The following is a 27,971-nucleotide window of genomic DNA, read 5'->3' as shown; positions in this document are numbered from 1 at the left end:
CCTGGCTGGAGTAGAATTGCACTGTTGGCATGATATTCCATGATTTAGGAGCTGCTGGCTGGGTACCAGCCATGTCCCTGGGGGAGCTCCACAGCTGTGGCAGGTTCACCCCTGTACCTGCTGCTCAGCAAAGGTGTTTATGTAGCAAAGTGCTCTGTCAAATTAAGTTAGAAAATAATTACTGAAGGCACACAAATTCATTGTCTCAGAAGTTGTGGAAGGTCTAGCGTTCTGACATTGATCTTCTGACATTGGCTTTTTTATTGACTGGATTTCAACTTGTGTTTCCAAATGAGAAAAGCAGGTCAGCCTGTCACGTGATGGAGATTTGACTGTAAGATCCAAATTAGATTTCTGTTGTACGGATCTCTGAAGTGAGGGAAAGCTGCCCACACAAGGTTGAACTTAAGAATGGAGCTGGCTGAGTTAGCTAAAGGGTTTTAGTTTATGTCCAGTTTAAACACTTAGTGAGTGAGAAGCTCACTTTGAATACATTGAATGTATTTAAGGACTGTATTTCTGTATTTTCTCACCTTTTTTTTAACACCTATTTATTTGAGGGGGCATCTTGTGTCAGCTTTTCCTTGGAAGTGTTCAAGGCCAGGTTGAACAGCTCCTTGAGCAATTTGGTCTAGTGAATGGCATCTCTGCGCATGGCCAGGGGTTGGAACTGGATAATCTTTAAGGTCCCTTCCAACCCAAACCAGTATGTGAGTCTGTGAATTTGTGAAAACATTTGGCATGTTCAGATAAATAAAATATAAACCTTAATTCCCAACATTTGCTGACACAGGAACAGCTAAGGACCAGGTTAAAATGCCCTGTTATAGCATCAGTGTTCTGGGTGACCTCCTGTTTGATGACATTAAAGGAACAGTAGGTTGCTCATGAGCCTGGGCTTAAAGATATAACTGCTGGCATACTTCTGTTCATTGGTGATTCTCTGGGCTACTATTTAGTCATATTGTCAAATGTTTTCAGCAGATAAAATGTGAAGAATTCGTATTAACAAATGACGGGGGTTTTATTTTATTTTGAGGTGTTTATGCAGGTTCTCGGTGTTAGAATAAAGAATTCTGATTAGATTCAAGCAGTTTCCCATCTGTTTCTGTCTTCTGTCATGACTCATAACTGCTTTGTTTCTCACAGATTTTTAGGGGATTTCTGGAAGGGAAAATCAATTTTGCTCCTACATACAAATATGATCTGTTCTCTGATGACTATGACACCAGTGAAAAGTGTCGCACTCCAGCCTGGACAGATCGGATCCTTTGGAGGAGAAGAAAGTGGCCCTTTGATCGATCAGGTTTGAGGCTTTCCTTCAATTGTGTAAAATGCTCTTTGAGGGACTTAGAGGATCCATTTAGTGATGTTCACAGTGCCAGTGATGCTGAGCTCCTGTCCCTGGCTTGGTAGGAGCAGAAGACTTGTTACAGACATTCAGTAAATGCAGTGAGGCTGAACAAAGGGCCACAAATCAGATCCCAGTTACTGACACTTGAGGAATGCAGTAGGAACTTTTTGGGGGGGGCAGGGGGGAGTGTGTTCTGTAAGAAACTTGGTTTGGGTTTACCTTCTGTGTTTTTACAAATAGCACATCCTTGCAATCACTGTATTTTCCCCCTGTTGTTCTCATTGCTGATTGTAGCTGAGGACCTGGATCTCCTGAATGCAAGTTTTCACAGTGACAGTAATGTCCCTTATACGTGGAATCCTGGCACTTTGTTGCACTACGGAAGAGCAGAGCTGAAAACATCTGATCACAGGTTCTAGTTTCATTTTATACATTACTTCATAAGATTTAATATTTGTGCTGTGTATTTTGTTGCTCAGATAGTCTGCTGACAGGATTTTCTTGTCTGTTTTTTTCCAAGGCCCGTGGTTGCACTGATTGACATCGACATATTTGAAATTGAAGCAGAAGAGAGACAGAAAGTGTATAAGGAAGTGATTGCAATGCAAGGACCACCTGATGGTACTGTGATGGTCTCCATCAGAAGTTCTTCAGGAGAAGAAAACTATTTTGATGATAACTTGATTGATGATCTTCTTCAAAAATTTGCAAGCTATGGCGAAGTTATACTTATAAGGTTAAAAAAAAATCTTTTTATTTTAAATCTCTACTTTTAGAATCATGGAATTGTTTGGGTTGAAAGAGCTCATGCAGTCCCACTTGCTGCTATGGGGACACCTTCGACTAAACCAGGTTGCTCCAACCTGGCCTTGGACACTTCCAGGGATGGGGCACCCTGTGCCAGGGCCTCCCTACCCTCCCAGGAGAGAATTTCTCCCCAGTATCCTATCTTACCCTCTGGCAGTGGGAAGCCATTCCCACCTTGTCCTGTTTGGACTTGGACCTGTGTGAGCAAGTCCAAATTTCATCTTCATTGTTCCCACCAATTTCCTGAATAAAGTTATTTCCTTAGCTAGCTTTTCAATTATGAACTGTTTCATTTTTAACATTTGGATTTCAACTTAGATGTCTTTTACATACCTGCGTTCCTCAGTTTTCAGACATGATTTTTCCAGGTACTCTTGTTTGTGAGAATTTTCTACAAATTCGGTACTCTAGAATTTGGTTAGTAGTTTTAAAGGAACCAAAAATTAGAATGTTGCATTTTCACTAAGCTGGCAATTGTGCTACTAAGTGTTGTGGTATTTTGCTCATTATTGTTTCCAATGAACTTTGCAGGTTTGTGGAAGACAAGATGTGGGTAACATTTCTGGAAGGAAGCTCTGCTTTGAATGTTATGAATTTGAATGGTGTTGAGGTAATGTAGAAATGACTGAACTTTCATATAGCGAGAGAAAATCCAGCTTTATAAATATTCTTGAGTGGGTTGGATTTTTTGTTTGTCTTTAATTCTTAGTTTTTCCTGTTCCATGCTAGACTGTTCCATCTTTCTTTTTTGTCCTTTTGATAACCACATACCAGTATGTTGAGTTTCAAAAGCCATATAAAAGAAATATCAAACTTAATTTATTTTTAAGAGGAATAGAGTTAGAGAAATGAAGATCTCCTACTGAGAGGCATCTTCATCAAATGAGGGTTTGGGGTCTTTTTTATGATTTAAAAAGCAGAGTTTAGTTTCTAGAATGAACCAGTTTAAATATTTATAGCCTGCAGTTATTAAAAATTTAGCACTTCTGTACTGCAAACTTTGAAAATTGTCAAAATTTCAGCTTGCATTGACTTCTATGGGGCCAGTATTTAATCTTTGTGAAAATTTAACTTCTGATGTTCAAATTTTTACTTGTCTGTGGCTGTTCAGACTTAAAATATGTGATGTTTACAGATGGATCCTTGGATCTGCCAAGGTGTCACTGGCAGTTCAGATGGGAAAGGAGCTCAGGGTAGAATGGCAGTTTGCAGAATGAAGACCAGCTCTGTGCCAGTCTCTAAAAATTACTTTATTCGTGAAGTTTATAAGGGAGTCTGTTTGCCTTTTAAAAAATAGCGTCTCTATCAGAGTAAAGAAAACCAGGAGCTTCCTGATTCACTGAAAAAGAGAACCATAGGAGATGAGTTGTTAGTTTTTGTACAAAAAAAAATTAAATGTTTGTAATGAACAGTTTAAATTACATAAATGTAGTTACTTACCAAAAGGAATTGAAAATCAGAATTATTGTTGTTTAGTCGCAGAAATTCCGATAACTGTATTTGTGACATTTTCAGGAATTATTTTTTTCTTTTTAATAAAATGCTGAGCTTTAAGTTTTTTTACACTTAATGATTTCTGTTTGGTGCATACCTTTTTTTTGGCAATTCAGCTACAAGGAAGGATTATAAACATCAGCTTGAAAAATCCGGATTGGATCAGAAGTTTGGAAGATGAAATGAATCTCGAGAAGATTAATATTGGGCTGCCTTCGTCAGCAAGCTCCACTTTGCTTTGTGAAGATGCTGAGGTTACTGCAGACTATGATATGGAAGGTTTGTTGAGATAAACCATTCCTCATTTTGAAATTCATACTGTCCTAAATGATGTGGTTAATTCAATGCGTATATACTTAGCAAGTTTATGCCCATTTAAAACAGATAGATTAGAAATCACATTCTTTCCAACATTATCTTGACAATCCACTTCACTCTTGTCAACATTTAAATATAGTCTAAATTGACAGTTTACTCTTCAAAAGCACATCCATGTTGAGCCTTTTTTTTAAACACCGTTCCACCTTTTGCAAGCAGTTCTTACAAATAGCAGATATCTTGAAATCCACTGCCCAGCCTTCTGCAGAACAAGTGAAGCTTCCCATATTGCAAACCAGGGAAATAATGTGTAAAGCTAATTGTTTCTTAATCAACTTTACAGCTGCCACGCTGTTATAATTACCTTTAATATAAATCTATAATATATGTTATGCATTTGAAGTATTTTCAAAGGGTTTGAATACATATGCATTGTTCATGTGAAATTTTGGGATGCAAGAATGATACTTTGGTGGTTGGAGCTAATTCCTTGGAACTTCAGGGTTTTATTTGCAAAAAATCCTGTGCCCAGGACCAGTCTTTACATGCTTTTCTTTTCTGGGACTTGTTCTTTAGGAGATATTGATGACTACAGTGCTGAAGTAGAAGAAATCCTTCCTCAACACCTGCAGCCAACGTCGAGTTCAGGGCTGGGAACGTCCCCAAGCTCTTCCCCACGTTCCAGCCCCTGCCAGTCCCCGACGCTGTCGGACGGACCTGCGCTCCCGGTGAGACCCAGCCGAGCCCCAGGAAAGACTCCTGGACCACCTGCTTCCACCCCTGGTGTGTATTCTGTGCTCCACTGCCTCTTGCAACGTGGCTGTAGAATCCAGGTTCACTCCAGTCATGCCCTTGCAATCCCTGCTCCTGTCAGCTCCAAGATGTAAACTGGAGTCAGCACATTTGTAAATTGGGAGCACAATGTGAAAGCTTGTTAAAACACAGCCTTTTTTTAAATGATGAAGTGAACACGTGAACACAATGATGGTGTTTGGAATGGCTTCAAATTGAGTTTATTTAACTGCTCAAATCCTTGAGAATTCCCTTTGTAGCATTTTTTTCCAGAGAACTTAGTTAACAGATAAGGGTCAAAATCAAAATTTGGAATACTGCAACTGGTAAGGTTGTTCAGGAATTCATGAAAAGCACAAATTTATTAAAACACGTGAGACAAAAGTTTTGGTTTAGGAAATCTGCTTCTTTTCATCATTGGTTCATTCCTCTTGTTCTCCCTCTCTCAAAAACTTCCAGTTCATTGTTTCTGAGGCTGGGGACTGACTGTCCTCTCTATGAAAAGAACTTGCTATTAGAAAAGCTATGCTGGGATTAGAATGCCAAAGAGATGAATTTTTGCACTGTTTTCTGTCGCATCCTTCAGCTGAATTCCAGCCTGGTGCCCAGCAGAAGGAGCCTCCCCAGAGCCTGGAGCCGAAGCGTCCTCCACCCCCTCGCCCCGTCGCTCCTCCTGCCCGTCCTGCTCCTCCACAACGGCCACCTCCCCCCTCAGGTAATGTGGGCACCTTTTCAGGTGCTCAGGAATATTTGTTTTCAAGTCTGTGAGATGAACGTGAAAGTGCAAACCCAAACTGCATATTACACTTGGGGCTCACTGTTTTTTAACTGGAATGTTTAATTGGTACATTTAAAAGCAATAACAGCATGGGAAATAACTGTATTTTTGCCATTTTAATATTGTTAGTGAATAAGTTTATAAAAACTTATTTGCACAGTTTTAAAAATGTGTAATTTTGCAGCTACATTTACTCATCATTTTCATTTTTATAGCATCTATTTTAAAGCAAAATAGAAATAAACTTGTGCATTCTTTGATTCATTGCTGTTCCTTTAATTTTAGCATCAGTATATAAGCATTTTATCATGTCCAAGTTTTTAATGTAGACTTCATTTGGATCATCTGACAATGTGAACAATTGAGCACTAAGAGAAACTGGATGTTCAGAAGCATTTGGGCAGCATAGTTAATAGCAAACTGACCCTTGTGATTTTTAACTTTCTCATTCTTTTTCTTCCCTCCTACTATACTGATATTTTTCATTATTGCTGCACTCATTTCTTAAATACTGTCAGGCGGTAGGAGTCCTGCACCTGCTAGAAAAGAATTTGGAGGTAATGATTTTAATTGTTTTTGAATATGACTGCATAGCAAAAGTTTCGTGGTGATCTGTTGTGACAGTACTTAATGTGATGATTTCCAAAAGTTTAAAAATGGGCAGTTCTCAAAGTTATAGAATTGGATACTTCATGGATGTCAATGTCATTTCTTTCTTCCTCCTCTGAATTACATTTGACTTTTTGGTGAAATAGTATTTCTTCAGAAGTTGGTATTTTAGAGATGAAAGTTGTTCCAGGTTTTTATTACTTTTTCCTGGGTGTATATACCCAGCTAACTTTTATGTGAAGTGCTTCTTCAAAGTAATCTTGGTCCTTCTGTGACATTTTGCTGTCCTGCTTGGACTTTAATCACTTCACCAACACATGAGAGACAGTGGGAATTGTTAGTGGCTCTGAAATGCTTGCGGGGACTGCCCCTCAGCTGGTAGGAAAGAGGGTTTTTTGACAAAATGCTTCAAAGGTTCTGAGGAATCTCAGAAAATACCTGAACTATTTTACATAGTCTGTAACTATCAGCTACTTTTGCATCAGGCAAAAATGTACTTTGCTTTTAGATCCTGGTGAGATGAGGACTTTTTTATGCCAAAGGTGTAATATTTCTTATGAGTTAAAATGCAGAAGCTTTAGGAAGCAGTTTATAGATCACACTCAACATAGGTGAGATTTAATTCATTGTTCTTCAGTCCTGTGTAATTTTCTGTGCACTGACACAATCCTGTTTGCCTAGTTTGTCTCAATTGTGCCAAGACTAGTCATCTCCTTTTGTCCTCTTTCCCAACATAGTTTTCCACAGTTGTAACTTGCATAGAACTTGCTTTTTATGCAATCATTTGCAACTGTAGTATATTTTGTCATGTATTATTCCAACCTAAAGCTCTTCACTTTTCCTCTGCTCTCCATTCTCCACTCATGGTGTACATGTATAAGCATAAATACTTTGCTTTTCAGTGGTACCTGAGCTCAACTCTGAGCAAGTTAGTTAGGGCTGGAACCATAATGAATGTCCTTATGGATTATTCCAGTGCGGAAAGGGCACTTGTTTCTCTTCCCTAGAAGGAAGGCTCCTAAAGCTGTGGGGAAATATCCCTGTATAGTGTGTAAGTGGGGCTGACTTTGGGTTTAGACTTCTGTAGCACATGCAAAGGGACAGGGATCACGTCTTTAAAATGTTGTGCCTTTTACAGGCTACTTTTTTTCCTCACGTTTTGACCTTTTTTCCCCAAGTCCTTCAGTCCCTTCAATGCCCATGGCACACGCCCACGGCACTTTTTCTAATGGCTCAGTATGCTTTGAAGGTGAGAGAAGGACTTGGGCATCTAAGTGTTTCAGTTTGGTCATATTTTACATCAGAAGTAGCTCAGAATTCAGGTGAACAAGGCTTTGCATCCATCGCAGGGCTTTGCAAAGTGTAGACCTTTTGTATGCTATTACCAAAAAGAATTTCACTAAGGATTCTGTAAGCTCCAGTTGTTTATAGTTAAAAATTAAAATGCTGCACTCTGTTTACCCAAGATTTTTTTAATACATTACAGATTAAATTTTCAGAGAACATTAAAAACTATAAAGGCTGCTAATGGTCAATTGAAGTTAATAAATAACATTTGTGGGGTTTTTCCTTTAACACTGGTCATCAGAGTTTTCCTGATTGTTGTGGTAAAGGCTTTTATCATTGGTTTAAACTGTTTTTCACTGTCCGTAGGAGTAAAATATTCCTATGCTGCCCATTGTGATAGTGTTATCACAGCACAATAATTTTGCTTTATCACTATGGAAGAGTATCATGAGTAAGTGAAATCTCTTTGTGCCATTTCTCTCCCATGCAATGAATATTTTTAAACCTGCCAAATCCTCGTGCCCAGAAATCTTGCTCCCTCTGTCTGGTGCACCAGTTTAAGAACGTGTCCCTGTGTCTCCCTTCTCCTGAAAGGAGCTGGCTTTAGTCATCATCCTGCATAAAACAAGAGTGGTGGAATGTTCTTGGGCAGTGCTCTTTCTACCCTGTGCAGCTTCACTGCCGGTCCCCTCACAGAGCTGGTCATGATCAGGAGCTTGTGATGGGAATTGGCAGAGCCTGGATCAGCCAGCACAGATAACACACGCTAGGATTTGGCATCTTGGACACAGATGTTCAGCCTAAGCATAGATCTGACATCTCTGGAGACAGTCCCATTTCAGCCTCTTGTGCAGCCTTCACTCTGCCCACTCTGTGAGAGAACTCACAGATCAGAGAACTCCTGGGCAAATCCCACACATGGGCACATGGTGAGAAAGCAGGAGGCTGTATCATAGCTAAGGGATGCCTTCAGTATTTCTCCTTGCATCCTGTCTGTGTCGTGCCATGTTTTTCCCATACTATTTTAGGAACCCAGTATATGCTTGATGATAAGTAATAATTATTTCTTATTCAGCATGGTTATGCATGATTGAAAATCATTCTCTCAGTCTGAACTGTTAAACCAGCTGATAGAGCTGTTCTAAGTGCACAGTGCTGCATGGAGATAATTTAGTGATACAGTTCTGCGGGATACAATACATTAGACTAAGAGGGAAGCATTGCTTCCATCAAATTGCTTGTTCAGATGTACCGTGGCAGAAACAGACTACTCAGTGTTTTGAAGGACAGGGATCAGGCTTAATGTTGCAGGGTGTAAGTGCTGTGCTCATTTATTCCCCAGTGTTTGAGTTCAGCTCTGTGCTCTGCTTTATGAGAGGTTCGAGACCAGCATGTTGGGTCACACGGGGTAGCCAAAAGTTTGTGAAGAGTGAATATTCTGAAGAAACGAAATTCTCTTTCATTTAGTGTACAATTAAAATAATACATGTAACTAAATATGATTATACTTGCTGATTTGTAATTCTCACCAGTCTGGTTCCCCATGCTGCTACAAACAGTTATTTCCTACAGGTGACTGTAACCTATCTAGACCAGAGTTAAATTGTGTAAAGCTGTTTTGTGGCAGTGTTCTTTCTGGTTTTTCTTTCTCAATCTACTGCTTTTCTTATGCAATGTACAGCTTCTCTTCTTTCTCTGAAAAGGTCTTGGAGCTCCTCCCAGTCCTGGGGTAGCTAGGAGAGAAGTAGAAGGTAACATAACAATTTTTGTATTCTAGAAACTGATTTCTAATTTAACACCTGAGTAATGTTATTGCACTTGTAATACTAAAGGTGGTTTCATGAACCTATTTATCATCTAGGATCTTTCTTTTATTTAACATAGCTTTCACACAGGCAAGTTGCTTCCTGGTTTTCAGGGATGGTGGGAATTGTTACAGAAGGCATTTATGAAAAACTACGTGAAAACTTAGAATGCCCTAATCAAGAATGCCTTTAAGGCTGACTCTCAGAGGAAGCTATAGCTGACTGGTCATCAGAGTGACTAGTATACCTGCAACTAAATCAGGAATCTAGGGAGCCGGGCTTTTCATGAAGAACTACATATGTTCATATATTCTGGGGAGTGAAACTTCCATTTAAACAATTTGCTCTATAATTTAATATTCTGGCTCTTTCTGAAGAGCACAGTGTAGGTATTTTGATTCTTCTAGCCAGCTGTGTGTGACACACAGTTATGAGGAGCATCTCCCTTGCACCATTCTGGTTGTAGCACATGGGACTACTGCTGGATGGGTCCTGCTTTAGCCATGCCAGCAGAGTCATGGGCTTGGGTTTCTTCCTTGTCCCTCAGGAATGCGTCCTTTACAGCAAATAGCAATACAAGTCCTAACAGAGTCACCAGCAGGGTTTCCTCCTGTATGCTACAATTAATTTTGGCTATGTTGCTGTTTCATTTTTCTGAATCGGCAAAATCACTCTATGCATAGAATATTTGAGGTTGGAAGGCACCTTTGGTGGTTATCCACTCCAGCTTCCTGCTCCAAGGAGGGTGAACTGGCACCAGGTTGCTCAGGGTGAGAGCTGCATTACTGAGAACTGTACCCATAAACCCATTCTGAATGGTTCCAAGGTAATGTGATTTGATAAGCTGTGTGATGCACCACAGAGTTCCTTGCACTTACTGTCACTGACATGGTGACTTTGCCTTCCTGGGAAATAAGCAGCAGAAACACAAGCCAAAATCCTAAACCTCTCTGCCTGCTAGAAATTGTGCACTTGTCTGAGCTAAAGGTAATTTTTTCATCTCTTGCACTTCCCAGTTTGATTGTTGTATCTGAGGTTGTCATCAGCATGGCCATGGTGAAGCTGGTGCTCTAGCAGATTTATCCCATAAACGCAGAGAGTGGGGTCAGGAACTAACACATCAGTTCTCTCTGTTTTAACACTGCTGCTGGACCACAATATATACCACAAAATGGTTCTGGGATATACCACAAAACAAAACAGCTTCTAACATAACTGAGAACACAGGGTACCTGTACAAGTGGGTGTCTTTAGGTTGCAACAAATAGGACGTGATTTGACTTAATTTGTAGTAAAAAGAGTCAAATTACTTCATGTGTGCCATGGAATAAGAGTGTGTTAGTGACAGCTGGTAGATATGTAATAACTTCTGAAAAATTCACTGGTATCTCCTTGCTTCCATTCTCAGTAGTAATAATGTAACATTGCCATCTAATACCCGCTTGTGGTTTATCTAACACAGATAATCTAATTTTTTTTTCCATGCTTCAAAGCACAAAAAAGCCCTGGAACACAAAGAAAAGATAACTTAGGTAACACATACATGCTTTGTACTAATTATAATACAGACAGAAGTTGATTTTGAAATAAGTTCTAAGTCAGTAATCTCTAATATCTGTTGCAGTTCGTAATCAGCCTCCACATTCAGCGGGTACAGCCAGACCGGTAGGTATTGTTTGAAAATCATTTTTCTGCTACGTCTGCTCTTCATTACATCAAAGTTTCTGCAAGTCTTAACAGGTGTAAGAAATCTGCAAAATGTTCTGGTCAATTTACAGCTTCTGTGAGTTAATTATCTCAGCAATTCTTGTCTATTGAGTAAAAATACTACAGGGGGGAAAAATCACCACATATATACTAAATGTGATTTGATTGTTTTAGACTGTGCAATCACATAATAAGCTCCCAAATACACATTTTACATCTCCTTTCAAATAACTGCAAAGTTCCTCTTTTCTTATATGTCCTTACTGATTTGGTGTGATAAAGTGCATTATCTCCTGTACTGAAATGTAAATCCTGATGGCAGGTAATTGCTTACAGGCCGTTAATGGATTATATAAGCAGTTGACATCTTACATTTTGATGTGTTACTGAGTTTTGTGCCTTGCTTGAAAGATTAATTTTCATAAAGGTCTTCATGTAAAAATGAAATGTTCAACTGTTTTAGCAAATATTTGTTCTATGTTTCATTCCTTCATTTGTGGAACTGAGGTGAAGCAAGGGAATGAAGGGATTTATGGGCATTCCACAGATGAAATCACAAGATGGAAGATACCTGCCTAATTTTTCTTAACAGTAACAAGTAGGAGCCATGTGTGAGGGAAAAGTGTTTTAATAGCTCCAGGTCTTCCTAAAGAATTACTGAGAAATGGGATTGTTTGTTGATAATTCTTTGACTTTGCAGCATATTCCAGTATTGGAACTGCTGAAAACTACTGTTGAAAGTCTCCATTGAAACAAATTTTATTGATTCATTTTTCTCAAAGAGATTTGTTCCCACAGTGAACAATTCATGATCTTGGATCTTTTTTTGTTACTTTCTCAGACATATAGAATGGCCTCTTAGAAAATTTTGATAAAGAAAAATTGATATACACAGGAAATAATGTATTCATTTATCACACTGTGCTTCCCTTTTTTAATCTCCTCATAATCTAGCACAGAATTTGCCATTTCTAAATCAGAACAAAATCTAATGTACAGAAGAGACTTCACCAGTGTCTTGGAACTGGCATAAGAGCAACATTTCTTGTCCATATCATCAAAACAGGAAAAGCAAAACAAACCAAAAAAGTCTCCAAAACCCCAAAAAACAAAACATAATAGAAGGCCTGAAAAAACCATCTCCTAAGATGCCTTAGCTCAACCCTTGTTTGGATTTTTTATCTAACATTCCAGGACTTGAAGGGAGCTACAAGAAAGATGGAGAGAGGGGGACCATTTCCAAGGGTCATTGCTTGTTTCTAATTAATTTTTGTGTACAGTTGGGTAATAGGGTTCGCTCTGAAAACCATTTCTAGAATGTCCTCTGGTATACAACATTTTACAGGAAACAAATCTTACAAACTATCTTGTCTCACAATCTTGTTCCCTTGAACTCTGTCATTTTTATCCCAGGGCCTTTTATTCAGCTTTCAGTGTGGTGTTTGTAATTTACTTTGTTTCAGCTGTAATCTAGAATAGCTTCCTATTTCTCTTTAAATACTGATGTAGACTTTTAAATTTACATTCCCAGCATATTAACTTCTATTCCATCGACTTTAGGAGGACTTTAGCCTTCAGATGAGGCAGAATGTGTGTTTCATTAGTACTGTTTGTTGAGAAACAGGAGACCTCCAAATAAAGTAGTTTCTCTTGCTGATTTTGTTGCTTACAACAATTCAGAGACTTAGGTAAATTATCTTACTAATACTAGCAAAATAGTAGCAGTTTCTAACCTAGTTGCATAGGTAAATATTTATATAAAGTCGAAAACTGTTGTAAAAATCCTTTGCTTTTAATTGAACTCTCATCACGTTTTGAAAATATATCCCTTGTTTTTGCATGTTCTTTAAAAATAGTTCAGCAACTGTTGTCAAAGAATTTATTTTTCACAGAATCGTGATTATCCTGAATCATTTGGCAGTAGATGACCTAAAATACTTCCTTTTTACCAACTTTCTGTCAGACTGTTCCTCCTCGAGCTGGCGTTATCAGTGCCCCACAAAGCCATGTCCGTCCCTTGGGGGCAAGACCAGCACCTGAAATTCAGACCAAACCAACTGAACCACCAAGGGGTAAGTTTCCTTCAGAAGTTAAGTATAAATGTCACTATTCAGTCAAGAGCTACAGTCTATGGTTTGAATGCTTTGTTTTCAACAGATGTCTCCACTTCCCACTATAAACTAAGATTTTTTAATGTAATAACACCTGACAGTTTATGTTAAGCATCCACAAGTATTGCAGAGCTTTTCTAAATGCTAATCTCAAGATCACATGAGATCTTGACCCATAGATGTCATGGTATCAGAGAAACTGCAGAGGTTGTGGTGCTCTGATCTGAGCATGCTGGTGTGGCTGTTGATCACCAGACACTCCGTGCATTGGATGTTCTGTAATCATAAGATTTGGAGTAGCATTTATGTCTGACTCTCAAAGCAACTTCCTAAACTTACCATTAAAAAAAAGCCCTTATCTTTATAAATATAAAAATATACATTTTATATCAGTGACTTCCAAAATACTTCTCAATACAATTGAAGTACATTTAGGAGTGACGTGGCTTCTGGTTCTCTGTTTTGTGTAAAATCACAGCATGGTTTGTGTTGGAAGGGACCTTAAAGATCATTTAATTCCATACCCTGCCATGGGCAGGGATATGTTCCACTATCCCAGGCTGCTCCAAGCCCTGTCCAGCCTGGCCTTGGACACCTCCAGGGATCCAGGGGCAGCCACAGCTTCTCTGGGCACCCTGTGCCAGGGCCTCCCCACCCTCACAGGAAGGAATTTCTTCCAATATCCCATCTAACCCTGCCCTCTGTCAGCTTAAACTTTGGTAACAATTTGCAATGGAGATCTGCTGAGTTTTTGATGATTTCCAGTCTCATTGCCATGAGTGCTTGCTGTTCTTAGAGCTTGTTCCTCTGCTGTTCTGTCTGGTGCGTCGCCATCATGCCATCCTTAAGATTTGTTACAATTCCTGACATGAAAGTCACTGCAAATGTACTTGCAGGCTCACCATTGCTTCCTGAACCACTAAAGCCTCAGGCTGCAGGAGCTGCTCAGCCCAGCACTCCTGTGCTAAGGATGCAGGAGCCCCTGATCCCTGTGGCATCGCATCCATCTCAGGCAAGTGCCCCACAGAGTCTGGAGCCCCCCCAGCCGCCACCTCGTAGCCGCTCGTCTCACAGTTTGCCTTCTGAACCTGCTCCCTCCCAGCAGCAAGTAAGTACAAAAAACCACTTGTAGATACTTTATTTCACTATGTAAATTAACACAGCTTGTCCTGGATGCTGCAGACTTGTGAGGCGCCCCTAAAGCAAGCACAGAAACCAAAATAAGGGTCCAAAGATTGGATGCAGTGGTCGTGGGACTCTAGGAGAGTAATAGTTGCTTATGTATTGTCCATGAATAACTAACATCTGAAATACTAAACATTTAACTTAGGATTTCTTATGATTAGCTTACAACTTAGGGGCAGCTCAATCTTAAAATGATGTTGTCATTTGGCAACTTTGGATGGACAAACACTCAATCTAAGAAATTTAATTTTATAATGATATGTGCATGACAAGCTGTATAGTAGGTAGCTAACACAAGTTTTAAAAAGTTATTGCATGATGGGGTGCTTTATGTTGGTGATCATTCACTGAAGGGAGATGATACTGATAAATAAATTAATAAATTAAATATATTAATAAATACTTTAGAGAAATAGAATTCTCCCTATTCCCCAGTGTCAGTTAAAATACAGAAACCTATCCAAATAATGTGAAAATTTGACACAGTAACATTAACATTCTCGTCTCTGGGACCATTTAGACTGTAATGATAAAAAACCCACCAATTTTCTAGAAAAAGCCATAGTTTCATAGTACTTTTTTAAAATGCAAAACCAGGTTTTCGGTGCTGCTCAGGTTTTTCCTTATGCTTACCTCTGAAGCCCTTCTATGCTACAGCAGTTAATGCCTATTTTGTACCAGCCAAATTCAGTCCTCAGTGAGTTCATGTTTGAATTCAAATGGAACAAAATCTTTAAGTGCTTTTCCTTTCTTTCTCCTGAATCTCTTTGTTTGCCCATGAACTGCTTTTCATTTTGGAAACTTAGACCAAAAAATAGTTTTTGGCAGAGAGGTCTTGAGAGAAATTCAAGGTCTTTTAAGAGGTAGTGAATTCCAAGCCCATCCTTCAATGCAAATCTTGATTGTGATATTGAAGAGCCTAAATCTCTCCTTACAAAAATAATTGCTTGTACAGTGTGAATATTCAGGACTCTATACAATCCATACATCGAAAAAGAGAATTAGTTACTGTAAGTAGATCTGCTTTATTGTAAAGAAAGGCAATTCTAGTTTTCCACAGAATGAGAGGCATTATGGTTTTTTTCAGCTTGCAAAACTATTACCATAGATGAGAGATTATACCAACACAGTTCCCAGAATGAGAGCCATGGGGCTTTTCACGTTACTAGATGACTAGAATTAGACCATCCCTGCTCAAATTCTTATCATTTGTCTCCACCAAGTAGCACAGTCAGCTGCACAATGAGTTTCTGTACGGATATATCATTAGAATGGACTTGAGTTTGTTTTTTATGACTCTTAATGGTCGAGCTTACAGTAGAATACAACAGAAACTGAAAATTTAGTGTAGTGTGTAGTAAATACTTGTGGTTTGTGTTCATGGTTTTAAAATGGCTTTGTGAAAACTTCTGGAGGTATTTTTAACATGAGGTTGCTTTGTTACTTGGATTTCCTTCCTAATTTTCTTTCCTTTGATGTCTGTTTCTCTTTCACAAGCAGGAGCAACCATCAGGGTAACAGGTATCTGACTATTTACCAATCTTGTATGTGGTCTCCATCTATTCAAGCAGAAAAGATGTATGAATGTTGTTTTCATACATCTTCAGTCCCATCCCTGTTAAAAATCACTTGTCTGCATTCATGGATTGACTGTCGTACCATAGTTTGCTTTTCCCTTTCATAATGCATTTAAAAATGAGATTTCATTTATTAGTGCCAGAGCAAATATTTTGCATCATCCTCTTTTATGAAACAATTGGACCCTCATCTGTGTTGCTTAGTCACTGCTGAATCTCCTGGTCTCAGACTGTTCGGGGAAAAAGATCAGTGTTGGCAATAAATGTTCTCTTTAGTGCAAATATATCCTGATGCAATTGCACTGTCAATTTTTTTTTCAAAATTAACCCCATATTTCGCATTTCTCAAGGAACAGAGAACTTACTGTGACCAAAAATAAAATAACCTGTTTGTTACAATTTTAAAAGCATTTGGTTCCATAATTTCTCAGAGCTAATTTTTACCTATAATAAGGAGCAATTTGCATTCATAGTTTCTTTGGTGTCTTGTACTTTTAAATGACCACAGGACTTAACCAGCTGGTGCCAGGCTGCATGTGATTTCTATTCCTTCTGCAGTTCAATTTTTCACATTTCCCCTGCAGTTACTCGATGCCTTTGTTCTAATATTATTCTGCAAAAGACTTCAGCTATAGACAGCCAATTCAACTGTTTGGCTATATTATCTGTTAGAAGCATAAAATCTTTTTGTGACATTTAAATTCTTAGAAGCTGTTTTAACTTAAGCTTAATTCATTTGATAAGAGGAAGCTCCAAGCACTGTTCTGTCAGTGTGCATACTGAACAAAGTAGATACTCCACCTTTTTGGACAGTTTGTGCAAGGTAAAAAAGTTGCATTGTTGTTTGAAGCAGTGTACAAAACCAGGAATATTTCATTTTAAAAGCTGAGGAATTTTGTGGAGAAAACTGTCTTCTCCAAAGGTAACTTGTCTTTTTAAGTATGAAACCAATGATTGTCTCTTTCCATGCCAAGAAGTACTGGAGATGCCTACGGATGCCTGTCTGCATAGAAATGTCTGACTGCATATATTAATACCACTAATGTTTCATTTCATTGTGTTGCTTTAATGCTGCTTGTAACATCAGCGTGATAAACTCCCAAACAATGCAACATGGAGCTTTTCATTTGGTAGTTGTGCTGGGCTCTGCCTATCCTACTGTTTAGAATACAGTAGCATTTCCCAAATATTTTCTCATCCAACTTTCCCTTAGTGTTTTTCACTGGACCTGCAGGAAGTAGGTTCCAGCTGCATCAACCACCGAGGGGGAGAAGTTGTGTTTAACAACTTGAGGCTTTTTACTAGAGAAGGGTTCAGGCTGCTGTTTCCATTCTAGTTAAAACAAAACTGGGGTGAAGTTTCAGCTGAGGTGTGAGAAAGGGGGAGGTAGGAATAACCTGGAACCAGCTGCGTGATTCTTAAGCATGTTGTTTCCTTTGCAGCTGAATCCCAACGGGACGTATGGCACTAACCCTGAACCCCAGCTCAACAGTGACCCTTTTGAAGATCTGTCATTTCAGCTGCTCGTGTCCAAGATGCAGACGTCTGTCCAAACATCACCTGCTCCACCCTTAAGCCAAAAGGGGTTGATCCAGTTGCCTTCAGCAACGCAAAGAAATGCTGATAATTCGAATACTGTAAATCGCATGCCAGCAATGCCTCCAATTCCAACCTTTCACTCATCCCAGGAACATGAACACAGCTCTCCAAATCCATTTATTACTGGGCTGAACTGCTCAAATCCATTCACTGAAAGAACTCCTAATGCTGGGAACCCATTTAGGACGGAAAGGCAGGAGTCCGGGATAACCTCACAGGCACTGGTAGGACCTGCTGCTTCCCACCCATTCCCTCCTCTGCCCCCCCCCAGCTGTAACACAAGCAAGCCTGTATTTCCTGTGGATGCAGCTGAAAACACGGTTTGCTTGCGAAGTAAATCTCTCAAGGTAGAAAACATCCAGCCCAAAGGTTGGGTGACGTTTGACGAGGACGAGAACTTCAACGTGAAGCTAAAGCCATCTGCGAGTGTTCCGGATTTTAAGCAACTTGGCTCTGGGAAATCAGCTGGATGCCCAGGTTTGCTGGGAGCTGAACAAAAGACTTTCCTTGGTTCAGACTTTAACTTTGATGGTGACTGGAATAAAAGTTCTACTGATTGCTTCTGTACAATGCCAGCAAGAAAACCACCTGCACCCCCTGTACCATCCAGAGCAACCAGCAACAGGACCCCTGCAGATCCCTTCCCCTCCCTGGCACCCAAGGTGTCACCAACTCACAATTTTACAGAAAGATAGATAGTCAGAGATACAAGAGGTTATATTTGTTGCTACATTTATCCAGTAGAATAATTGGGCATTTGAGATTATTCTGTGTGCAATAATTAATTGTTAAATGCACTGAAACTTAACTCTGCTCATAAACAGCCACTACTGCTTGTGTATAAATTTTGAATGTGTATATATGGTAGAGCACAAAAAATTGTCTGAAGTTTATTAAAATCCCAATGTAATAGTATTTGAATAGACAAAAAGGGAAGGGTGAGCTACTGTCTCACTAAAACCTATCAATCCTGGACACAGATTTTGCTTAGGGAGCTCTTTCATTTCTGTTCCCCTTTGTGGAATTTCACAAGAAGAGGCTCCCTGCTGGAAGCCTCCCCCCTCCCTTTTGACTGTTTTGTTAGTTGATATTTATAAGTATTTACCAAAGAGCTGCCAAAGTTTATTGAGATTTGAATGTCGACAAGTATTGTTTAGAAGCTGTCTTATTTATAACAGAGGCTATGGATATTTGTAAGGCTTATATTTGAATTTGAGGCACAACAAAAATAGTTTACTTTCAAAATAGAAACAAAACTTTGCATATTAATATATTCAATTAATCTCCTGTGTCAGTACATTTCATTTACTAAATTCTGTTGTGACATACACTCACTAGCACTAATTCAAAATAATTGTTCCATATCATCCATTTATTCATTACTATTTTAACTGTACTTCTTTTTTTTCCACAAATTGGAAACTGCTGATACGACAAGCTTTTCCTCAACCTCTGGGAAAAAAGGTCCCCTTGGCTTTTGAGATACAAAGCAGTATTTACCAGTTGCAGACTATGTAGTCTGCCACCCAGGGGGTAAAACAACATGCTTAGATTGCATTTAGAATAGCAAAATATACCCCAGGGCAACACGCTTTTTAAATGCTCAAATGCTCTCAAAACATGATCCATGAAATAATCCACTATTCCTTCGGACAGCCCCCAGTTAGCCACGAGCTGCAGCTGCCTAGAGAAGTGATAGTGAGTTTTCTATTGCGCTTTTTTCCGTTCAGGTCATTCAAGTTGTACATTTGGAACAGCAGTGGTACTACTTGTGCTTCAGTGTGTGAGTTACCTTGTTTTATGCTGTTGCTGCAAACATCTGTGTGGTTGATGTTTTGGTATACTCTTATATTAGCAAACCAAACTCGGGGGGAACTTTTGCTAGTGGGAGTCACGTGATAAATATATTGTCAAATATTTAATTGCAGTGATTAAAACCTGTCTGTCTGAACTGTACCTGGTGTGCGGCACCTCTGCACTTCACAGGACTGGGGGGACCACAGGGAATGCTCCAGAATCCCTCTGGTGTGTCTGTATAAATATACATATATATATATTCAGTGTATTTATATATACAGCTCACACACATAGATATGTATGTATATGTGTGAGTGTGTGTATATATATGTGAGCTGCAGTAAGGCCCTGCTGTGTGTTGACAGCAGCAATGAGCAGCAGCAGAAGCTCTGAAAACACAAAGGATGGAGGTGGGACCCACTCCCCACCTCTCCCCGTGCTCTGTTCTGCTGTTTCTGCTCACCTGTCCATGGCTGTATCCCCAGGTATCCATGAAGTAAACGTTCCCTTGTGGTCCAGCTGCTCGTTCTGTCTCTGTGCCAAATCCTCTGGGGTCGGGATAAAGAAAACCTTTGAAGATTTGTCTTTTTAGTGTCAGCGAATCAGGCATTACTTTGTTCTTGGCCGAGGGATGTGGCTCACAAAATTCCAGCCTCCACACAGACACTCACACAGAGCTTTTTCACTTATTTATACATTTTTAGTAAACAAAGAAATTAATGTTCATTGGTTCTAAATCACATAATTATCTTTAATTAGTATTCTATCCTCTACTGGTTATTGATTTCTCACTACTTGTGCTAATTAGTCCATATTTTTAGTCTTTCCATGTCTTTCCCTTTAGTAGGCAATTTCCAGTGCATATACTGCGTATTTGTGTGGTGGTTTCTGCAGAGTGCCCTTGTAATCCATAAGTTCTGATCACCACCAGTCCAACCTCAGCACTCCCTGTTTCTCCCGCGGGCTTTGATCATTGCAGCAGATCCGAGTGAGTTTCTCAGAACTGAGAGCTTCAGTACTTTTCCCACAAAAGTAGCTTTGGACAGCTTTGCTAAATGCTGGCTCAGAGTAATTTAAGCACAGTCCACTATTTGTAATTTATAGCCACATCGGTTTTGATTGATTAAAACAATTAATTTAAGAGGTAATTAAACTCCTTAACTCCGATTTTTCAAGCCGCTCTATGGTTTAACAGGGCGCGGGCCCTTTAAGCAGCTCCCGTGCCCTCACGGGGCGGCCGGAAGCGGAAGCGGCCGCGGGGCGGCGGAGGCACCGGCGAGGCACCGCTGCGGCGGCTCGGCAGCCTCCCGGCGGATCGCGAACGATCCCGGTGCTGCCGACCAGGGCGGCAGCGGCCGCGCCGCGCTTTCAGGGCGTCCCGAAGCGTCCCGGCAGGTCCCACCTCCCTCCCCGCCACCGGTATCCAGGGACGCGGCCCTGTTGCTGAGGGGCCGCCGCGGCCCGGCCATGGTGCGGCTGCACGTCAAGCGCGGCGGCGAGAGCCACTTTCTGCTGGAGGCGCCGGGCAGCGCCCGCCTGGCCGAGCTGGCGCAGCTCGCCGCCCGCATCCACAACGGGCGGCTGAAGGTGCAGCGGCTGTGCTTGGGTACGGCCTGAGGGCTGCTGAGGGCGGGAACAGCCCCTGTGCTTGGGTACGGCCTGAGGGCTGCTGAGGGCGGGAGCGGCCCCTGTGCTTGGGTACGGCCTGAGGGCTGCTGAGGGCGGGCCGGAGCGGCCCCCAGGAACTGCCCGGGCGGCGCTTAACGGGGCCGCGATCGCACACCGAAACCGTGTGGGAATTTCTGGCTGTGGTGTTTTAGTGAGGGCGCTGCACAGCGCTGAAAACTCCCGCTGCGTGTGCCTGTACTGGCTGCTTAAAGCAGGGAATCGGGGAATGGTTTGGGCTGGGAGTGATCTTACAGTTTATGCAGTCCCACCCCCTGCCGTGGGCAAGGACACCTTCCACTAGCCCAGGTTGCTCCAAGCCCTGTCCAGCCTGGCCTGAAACACTTTCAGGGTTCCCGGAGCAGCCGCAGCTTCTCTGGGCACCCTGTGCCAGGACCTCCCCACCCTCACAGGGAAGAATTTCTCCTCAGTATCCCATATCACCCTGCCCTCTGGCAGTTTGAAGCTGTTCCCCCTTGTCCTGTCACTCCAGGCCCTTATCCAACGTCTTCCTTCAGACACTGGGAAGTGCTCTCTCGTGACCAGCAGTGCCCCTACGTGTGTATGAGGTTGTATTGGCCACCACGTGCATCACCTGGAGTCAGTGATGTGTCTGAATTAGTGCTGAGTTCACTTCTGAGGCAGCTTTAGGAGACATTTCCTGCCCCACCGTGGGGCTGTCACAGATTCCCCTCAGGCAAGCCTGGCCTCAGGGTGCAGCCCACCCGCAGCTGCTGTGCACCAGCCACAGCGTTTGTGGCATGTCTCAGCCCGTACTGAGGCTGCTCTCAGATGTAAAAGATCTACCTAGGGAAATACCAAAAAGCAAAGGTTTATGGCCACTAAGTGCCATGCAGGTTTGCATGCCCTGCATGTCATTTGCTTTGTTGTTTTACAGGTACGTGCAATGTATACATTTCAACATTATTACAGCATCCATATCTATATATGTGTGTTTATATCCCGTATTATCTCTTCCCTACTCTTCCTTGTTGAAAAACTGAAAGCTAGGGGCAAGGTTTACCTGCATGTATATCTTGTGAAAGGCTTTTGTAAATGGACTATAATAACAGACTCTTAATCTTGTTCTCTAAACACTCTAAAGAGATGGAAGAGCTGGCAGAGCATGGTATTTCCTTACCTTACAATATGCAAGGACTGACAGATGAGCAAATTGAAGAGCTGAAGTTAAAGGATGAGTGGGCAGAGAAGTGTGTCCCAAGTGGTGGAAGCATCTTCAGGAAGGACGAAATGGGGCGAAGAAATGGATTTGGTAAGTCAAATGTAAATGCCTAGTTCTTTTGCTTCCAACACAGATAATCCATACTATAACAAACAGGGAACAGCAAATCCCTAATTCTGGAATGGGATAGCCAAACTATAAGTTACACACAGAAATTCTTTCTTGGGTTAGAACCTAAGGTAATGCTGATTTACAAGCCTAAACAGCAATATCTCTCTTCAGCACATAAACAATCACCAGGAGCATGTTTGATTGTTCCAGTTTAGTTTATGCTCCCTATTTGTAAATGTACACTTGAGAACTGGTTTTCTCCAGGGAATCCAAGATACATTTTCGGGTTGTTTTTGTAATATTTCTCCTTTTTTCTCGTTGACTGGGACTCAGATTCACTGAGCATGTGTTTGTAAGTGGGAGGACAGCCTTGTGATATTGACAAAGTTAGAATATCGAACACTGTAAATGTGAGCCAAACCAAAAGCCATCAAATGAATCACTTAAGTGGGAAATAAGCTGGGAATGAGTATGCTTTAGCTGGATTTTTGGTTTTGAGGACAAGCTTTTTACAACAATTAAAATAGATAACTGTGATGAAATGCAGTGTATTTGCAAAACTGTCTTTGTTGTTAGACTGGGATTTTAATTAGAAGAAAAGTCAGAAAACTGCAAGCTGTTGTGCCTGGTGAAAGCACATCTGCCAATACAGCCCATGATAGTCCAGCGGGGAAGGTGCCTTGGTTTATATTGTGGAGGGTATGGGATAATGGTTGTTGCTTTCTACTGAGAACTTTTGACCCAAATGAAGTTCCAGGCCATAGAATTATGGAATCACAGAATGGTTAGGGCTGGAAAAGACCTTAAACCTCATCCAGTTCTATTCCCCTGCCATGGGCAAGAACACTTTCTGCTAGACCATATTGCTCCAAGCCCTGTCCAGCCTATCCTGGAGCACTGCTGGGGATGGGGCAAATAGCAGTCACATGTCTTTGGGGAAAAGTAAGTTTATTTGTCTCATGAAAAATACTGCTTGTTTCTTAAGTTAGTAACAAATAGAGGGAAGAACTATCTGACTCGTAAATAGGCTCCAGCTTAGTGGTGTTTCTCCTGCTTTATGATTTAGTACTGTTTCATTTGCTCTCAGTGGAGTCTGGACAAGTTGTGTGCTTGGTTTCTTTACAGTAAGTGTAGACTGCAAAATATGTTTCTTACTTTTAGCTCCAAATGAAAAAATGCAGCAAGTTATAAAGAAGACAATAGAGGAAGCCAAGGCATTAATCTCTAAGGTAGGTTTCCTCAAGTGGTGTGTGGGGCTTTCCTAGTAAGTGCTGTGGAGTTGGGCATCTTAAATAAAAACAGACGTTTTTCAGTGCAAGGGCTGACAGTTGTAGAGAAATGCCATGAGGTGATGTGAACAGTCTAATAAAACCTGACATTTCTGTTAATGATTTTCTTTAAGGCTTTTGGCAAGTGGTTCAACAGGTTAAGGAATCAGATACTAAACTCCAAGGGAATGCTGGCAGCCGAGCCAATGTGGAATGATTAAATCACGTTCAGTTTTATCCATGCAATTTGCTGTTGATGTGTTCTTTGGGTGAATGCTTGTGCTTTCTGGTGAAAAATTAACTGCATTCTGCACTGTTCTTGGAGTTAATGAAGTCTTTTGGCTTTTATGTGTAATTAATTGAAAAATGTGTTTTAATCTCTTAGACTATCACAGAATCACAGATGGTTTGGTTTGGTTTGGTTTGGTTAAAGCTCATCTAGTCCCACCCCACTGCCATGGGCAGGGACACCTTCCACTAGACCAGGTTGCTCAGAGCTCAATCCAACCTGGCCTTGAACACTTGCAGGGATTAGGCCTTGGTTTGACAAGCACTTGGACTCATGCTCAGTCCTGCTGAGTGTGTGTGTTCAAAGACAAGCACAAGGTTTGTCCTGATGGGATGGTGCTCTCAGGCATTTAAATTCACTTTGCCAAATCTCTAGGTGCTCTCTGTTGTGTTTCAGCTTTTGTACAACTTTGAAGCACAAATTTAGTAGTATTTATGAATGGAGTTAAGGATAGTTTGGGAAGTGGTTTTTTTGGTTCACCACTTTATAACGACCCCAAAGAAGAAATGTGCCAGTGTATTTGAGGTTGTACTGGCCAGTTAACCAGATCAAGAATGTCCACAAGGAGGCAACATTCCCTTGCCTTGGCACTTACAAAGCTGTTAAATCTGTAAGGAAAGAACTTTGCTTCTTTTCTTCCAGATGTGTCACGTTTCTCCTTTATCCTTGCAGTAGGGTTCTCAAGTACTTGGTCTTGCAGATCTCTGCATGAGCTTTGCAATTTGCCAAGCTTTACACTTCTGGTCACATGTGCTCTATTTTTTTCTTAAGTTTTAAGCCCCTTCTCTATCCCCCACTTGAATTCTGCTGGCTTGAATCGTGTTCATGAATCACAAGTGCTTGGAACCAAAGCATCCCTGTCTGGTATCTGTGGTCATATGTGTCCTGGTTTGTTTAAATTGCCAATGATCCCTGTCTGTATTTCAGAAACAAGTTCAGGCCAATGTGTGTGTTACTATGGAGATGGTGAAAGATGCATTGGAGCAGCTCCAAGGGGCTGTGATGATTGTGTATCCAATGGGATTGCCTCCACATGATCCAATTAGGATGGAGTTTGAAGATAAAGAAGACTTGTCAGGAACTCATGTATGCAGTAATGTATTCCCACTATATGTAGTCCCTGGGTTAAACATGGGTTGTGCTGTTCTACAACTAACCAGTGAGGGTAGTTTTCACCTCCAGTATGGAGAATTTTTTGCCCGAAGTGTTTACATTAGATCATGATTGAATGGAACATAAATAAAAATGCAACGGATAAGTATGAGGAGAAAGATGTAGAGTGTAAAATTACACTTTAGGTTAGGAATTCCAGAAAGATTTTTTTCCCAGAAAAAAAATTCTGGTTTTGAAAAAAAAGCAAGAAATAACACCCCCCAACTCTTCACCTTGTTTATTTTGTCACAGGCTGGAACTGAAGTTATAAAAGAATCGGAAGCACAGCTGTGGTGGGCAGGAAAGCGGTTGGAAGAAACAAAGTTGCTCTCTGACTATGTGGGCAAAAATGAGAAAACAACCATCATTGTCAAGATCCAGAAAGTGAGTATTGCTGGGAGATTTGTCTTCGAGTTCCTCGCCCTTGGTTTTCTGATCTCTGTGGAAGAGCATTACCCATAGGAGTATAAAATGCATTAGATTAGTTGCAGCTTGAGCATCTTAAAACTATATCTGTTTTAAGGTTGGAACATATTGTACTCTGAGTTTTTCATTGGTAATTCCTTAGCCCGTCAGTAGTTGTATTTGGTTGCTATTACTTGGTCCACAGTATTTTTGTGAAGTACAACAAAGAGGTATTTCAAGAATAGATTAAATGCAAACTGAAAAATTTTATGGCAAGTCTTGACACCTGCAGGTTCTTCAGTGCATCCCTGGGAGGTAAGTCAGGTGATTTATGTGTTTGTCACTTAGAAGACCAAGTTTTTGCTTTCTCTTTCCTCTCAGGGTTGCTGGAAAATGGTGTGGTATCTCAACAGTCAATGAAGTGTAGGCTCCAGGGGAAGTTGTCTGTTTAATTAGTTGAAGAACCTGCTCAAAGAATGCAGAGCAGTACAGGGACTTCTCTGTGCCCAAACCACCTCAGACCCTGTTTGTTGTCGAGAGCATCCACCATCTCCATGCAAGATGCCGGGTTTGCAGTTGCTGGCAGCAGCTGTTTTCTGCTTTGTCCATCATTTCTTCCAGGAGCACATTTGCCTGGATAAGAAATTCCCTTTTATTTGTAGTGGTTTGTAACTCACTTACTTCCCGGCTTTACTGAGCCCTGTGTTTTCCTGAGTCTGTATTAGCAGGGGAACTAAAGATGTGGGCCCATCCTGAGATATCTAGAGTGACCTTAAAACAGATTTATTATGTCTTTTAGAGTGGAAATTTAAGTAAAATAGACTCAGTCTTGTTTGTGTCTTCCATTGATGTCCGCAAAATTGACAGCATGATTCAGATAGAGAGATGAAAAAATAAACCTCACTTGAAAAAATAGCCCTCACTACCCTGTGAGGGTGGTGAGGCCCTGGCACAGGGTGCCCTGAGCAGCTGTGGCTGCTCCTGGATCCCTGGAAGTGTCCAAGGCCAGGTTGGACAGGGCTTGGAGCACCCTGAGATAGTGGAAGGTGTCCCTGCCCATGGCAGGGGGATGGAATTAAGTGATCTTCAAGGTCCCTTCCAACACAAATCATGCTGGGATTCTATGAATGCAGCAGCAGTTTCTCTGTGCTTATTTTCCTGTTCTGAGGGACCTTATTAAATCTGAGCAGTGCAGTTGTCTGAAGAAAGTTTTTGATGTCTTTGTGTAGCAGCTTCTCCTTTGTACCCCAAATGCCATCAGCAACATTTACCATTTCCCTTCCAGAAAGGACAAGGAGCTCCAGGGCGGGAGCCTGTGATCAGTCACGAAGAGCAAAAAGAGATGATGCTGTACTACTACAGGAAGCAGGAGGAGCTGAAGGTAAGGGTTTTCTTGGTGCCCGAGAGCTGAGCTGCTCCGACAGAGCGCAGGCTGCATCCCTCACTGCCTCCCTCCCCTCTCTGCCACAGAAACTGGAGGAGGAGGACGACGACTCGTTTCTAAATGCTGAGTGGGCTGACAACCATGCTCTGAAAAGGCAATTTCACGGTGTAAAGGACATCAAATGGGGTCCAAGATGAAGCTCTGCAAACCCCTTCTGAAGCTGCTCGGTTGATGCTCTTGGTTGCAGCAAAGAGTTGTGTTGTGTGTGGTAGGTTCTTCTGACAGCAGCTGAAATTGTCACTTCTGTGGCCTTAGGTGTTCAATAAATGTTCATACTTCTCTGTGACTGCAGCAGCACTTTTCTCTGCAAAGAATTGAACCAATTCTCTTGAGGTTTGGTATTTTTTTAGAAACTTGTGATTTGAGTATGGAAATGTCAATCTATTTCATAGATAAGAGATCTAGTAAATATGCACTGGAGTTTTTGGTGTTGTTCAGAGTGGTCTTTATACTCTCTTCTCATTCTTGGTTTACTATTAGATGGTGTGCTCTGTAGAAGGTAATTTATTTTATAAGAAATCACTTTCCCTAGGCTGATCCAGGGAAAATTAATGTTTTTATGTGCTTGTTCACATTTCTACATAGTTTTTTCCTAATTGTCATTTTGCAGTGAGTTAACCTCTTAATAATTGTTTAAAGGAAGTATTTTTATATAAACACAAGTAACATCCTTAATGTGGAGTGCTTAATTTTCATTCTTTGCGTTTAGTTTTTATTGCTGGTGTATGAAGGTTGACAGAAATTTGTATACAAAAGTACTAATCATTTGCAGGCAGATTGGATAAATAAAACCAAGTTTTATAAGACCAAATCTCTAAGATGGAAGTAAAAAAATCATCATTTTCTGTATTAGTATGGTGGAAGAGACACAGATCAAGTTAAATTCGAGTGTTTGCTGAACTCACAGCTTGAGGATTGGATGCAGAAAAGATAAACTGATGCCATTCAGTGAACTGCTAATGGTGGTTTTACTTTGATCACTGATTTTTTTACTTTTAGGGAAGTTTGATGTCTGGTAGTTTTTCTTGAATCTCAACTTTACAGTAACATGACTTTTTACAAAAAAAAAATCAGCATTTCTGAGTTGCAAAACTTCAAATATTTCTTATTTAAAATTTATTTGGGATAACTTCTACATGGCAAAAAAGGTTTTTAACAGAACACTTTGTTCTACCACTTCCTAAGAGGAAAATCAGTGTCCTGGAGCTTATAATATTGTCATTTCCTCTCTGAA

At 40.8% G+C, this 27,971-nt stretch overlaps 2 protein-coding genes across 20 annotated transcripts in view; both read left to right on the top strand.

The window, feature by feature from the left end:
• The window catches only part of SYNJ1 (synaptojanin 1), a 50,433-nt gene extending 31,054 nt beyond the window's left edge, over nucleotides 1-19,379 (top strand). For 4 of the 18 annotated variants that reach the window (XM_085078401.1, XM_085078409.1, XM_085078419.1 and 1 more), the window contains 14 exons: nucleotides 1,150-1,306; nucleotides 1,649-1,766; nucleotides 1,875-2,090; nucleotides 2,693-2,771; nucleotides 3,772-3,934; nucleotides 4,550-4,756; nucleotides 5,352-5,480; nucleotides 6,062-6,100; nucleotides 9,143-9,190; nucleotides 10,738-10,776; nucleotides 10,869-10,909; nucleotides 12,915-13,023; nucleotides 13,959-14,170; nucleotides 17,267-19,379. In XM_085078401.1, coding sequence (XP_084934527.1) covers nucleotides 1,150-1,306; nucleotides 1,649-1,766; nucleotides 1,875-2,090; nucleotides 2,693-2,771; nucleotides 3,772-3,934; nucleotides 4,550-4,756; nucleotides 5,352-5,480; nucleotides 6,062-6,100; nucleotides 9,143-9,190; nucleotides 10,738-10,776; nucleotides 10,869-10,909; nucleotides 12,915-13,023; nucleotides 13,959-14,170; nucleotides 17,267-18,118 — 2,409 coding nt within the window. In that variant the 3' untranslated portion in view covers nucleotides 18,119-19,379. Of the gene's footprint in view, nucleotides 1-1,149; nucleotides 1,307-1,648; nucleotides 1,767-1,874; nucleotides 2,091-2,692; nucleotides 2,772-3,771; nucleotides 3,935-4,549; nucleotides 4,757-5,351; nucleotides 5,481-6,061; nucleotides 6,101-9,142; nucleotides 9,191-10,737; nucleotides 10,777-10,868; nucleotides 10,910-12,914; nucleotides 13,024-13,958; nucleotides 14,171-15,744; nucleotides 15,769-17,266 lie in introns of all 18 variants that reach the window. The other 14 variants (XM_085078517.1, XM_085078537.1, XM_085078503.1 and 11 more) reach the window with 10 other exon arrangements.
• A 1,080-nt stretch (nucleotides 19,380-20,459) lies between these two features.
• Nucleotides 20,460-27,162, top strand: CFAP298 (cilia and flagella associated protein 298). Of its 2 annotated transcripts, none has more exons than XM_085078362.1 (7): nucleotides 20,460-20,826; nucleotides 21,991-22,158; nucleotides 23,341-23,408; nucleotides 24,664-24,834; nucleotides 25,141-25,272; nucleotides 26,579-26,674; nucleotides 26,764-27,162. In XM_085078362.1, exons 1-7 carry the CDS (start codon nucleotides 20,688-20,690, stop codon nucleotides 26,872-26,874), a joined length of 885 nt encoding a protein of 294 aa, XP_084934488.1. In that variant the 5' UTR covers nucleotides 20,460-20,687; the 3' UTR covers nucleotides 26,875-27,162. The 2 variants fall into 2 exon arrangements, with proteins under 2 accessions (XP_084934488.1, XP_084934497.1); XM_085078371.1 differs by having other exon boundaries at nucleotides 20,461-20,826; nucleotides 24,664-24,822; nucleotides 26,764-27,023.
• The last annotated feature ends 809 nt before the right edge of the window (nucleotides 27,163-27,971 follow it).

This window comes from Lichenostomus cassidix, chromosome 1, assembly GCF_008360975.1.
Source record: "Lichenostomus cassidix isolate B80296 chromosome 1, HeHo_3.0, whole genome shotgun sequence".
NCBI classification, from domain to species: domain Eukaryota; kingdom Metazoa; phylum Chordata; class Aves; order Passeriformes; family Meliphagidae; genus Lichenostomus; species Lichenostomus cassidix.
The sequence above is the reverse complement of the archived record's forward strand: the minus strand, read 5'-3'. Positions and strand labels throughout refer to the sequence as shown.